This window comes from Olea europaea, unplaced genomic scaffold, assembly GCF_002742605.1.
Source record: "Olea europaea var. sylvestris unplaced genomic scaffold, O_europaea_v1 scaffold41229, whole genome shotgun sequence".
Classification (NCBI taxonomy): Eukaryota; Viridiplantae; Streptophyta; class Magnoliopsida; order Lamiales; family Oleaceae; genus Olea; species Olea europaea.
In genome coordinates, this window is record NW_019260957.1 from 1 (window position 1) to 1030 (window position 1030).

The 1030-nt window shown below is 34.4% G+C and overlaps 1 protein-coding gene across 1 annotated transcript; it reads left to right on the plus strand.

The window, feature by feature from the left end:
- Positions 1-351: 351 nt before the first annotated feature.
- LOC111387624 (eukaryotic initiation factor 4A-13-like) lies at positions 352-978 on the plus strand. Its single transcript, XM_023012193.1, has 2 exons — positions 352-512; positions 690-978. Exons 1-2 carry the CDS (start codon positions 367-369, stop codon positions 802-804), a joined length of 261 nt encoding a protein of 86 aa, XP_022867961.1. The 5' UTR covers positions 352-366; the 3' UTR covers positions 805-978.
- The last annotated feature ends 52 nt before the right edge of the window (positions 979-1030 follow it).

Sequence of the window (1030 nt, forward strand, 5' to 3'; positions counted from 1 at the left end):
TGTCATAAATGCTTTAGTAGACAATTTCGGAAGTTTTTGAATGCATGGTACTTCTGACTTCTTTTACTGCAGTCTGTCACAACTATTTGTAATACTTGCTCAGTTGCTCTGTCAGGTATATATTAGTTTTCTTAACTTTGATGCCATTAAGCGACTGCTGTTTCCCCATCAACTTTTGTAGCCTAGCACATTATTACTACTCATAAATTTAGCGAGATCAAATTACATTAAATATTAAATTGTTTTATATGTTCAGTGATGACATTTTCTAGTCTTGACTTTTGAATAAATGCATCCTGTTTGTTGATACATCTTCCATTCTTCTTTGAATTTCATATGCTTTCTAGGATTTTCGGTTTCCATTAAATGATCTTTCCTTGTCAAGCTGTTAATGTATCGTTGATTGCCTGTGCTGAGGTGTATCCTTATTGTCTTTCTGCAGTCATGGCTGGAATGGTATCTGAAGGTTCTCAATTTGATGCTCGTCAATATGATTCCAAAATGAATGAGTTGTAAGTTTCGTGTTGCAAATCTTATTATCCAGGTTACTGGATTTATGCTTGCAGAGTTTGTTTCAACCTAACTGTTTTTTAATTTAAACCTTGAGATTTTTGATGTCTGATTTTATTTATGCCATTGTTCATTATGATGGTGGTATAGGCCTCTTATTTGATTTATAATGAGTACAGGCTTGGAGCTGATGGCGAGGAATTCTTTGCAAGTTATGATGAGGTGTATGATAGTTTTGATGCAATGGGCTTGCAAGAAAATCTTTTGAGGGGCATCTACGCTTATGGTAAATAAAGTGCTAAATCTGCTCTATTCTCACTGTCTTTTCACTTGCTCTGTTCCAAAAAGTAAGATAAACCCATTCTTGATTGCTAGTCATTCATTGACTTCACTTCTATATCGACTTTGTTTTTCATTAGCACTGGTTCGCAACTGATTTTTTCAAAATCACTTTTTCCAACTCAATTTTCAACCACATATCCCCCCCCCCCCCAAAAAAAAAAAAAAAAAAAAAAAAGAG

Coding starts and splice junctions, on each gene's coding strand:
- LOC111387624 (XM_023012193.1), top strand. CDS start 367: ATGATCTTTCCTTGTCAAGCTGTTAATGTATCGTTGATTGCCTGTGCT. Junction 513..689: donor GATTCCAAAATGAATGAGTT/GTAAGTTTCGTG, acceptor TAATGAGTACAG/GCTTGGAGCTGATGGCGAGG.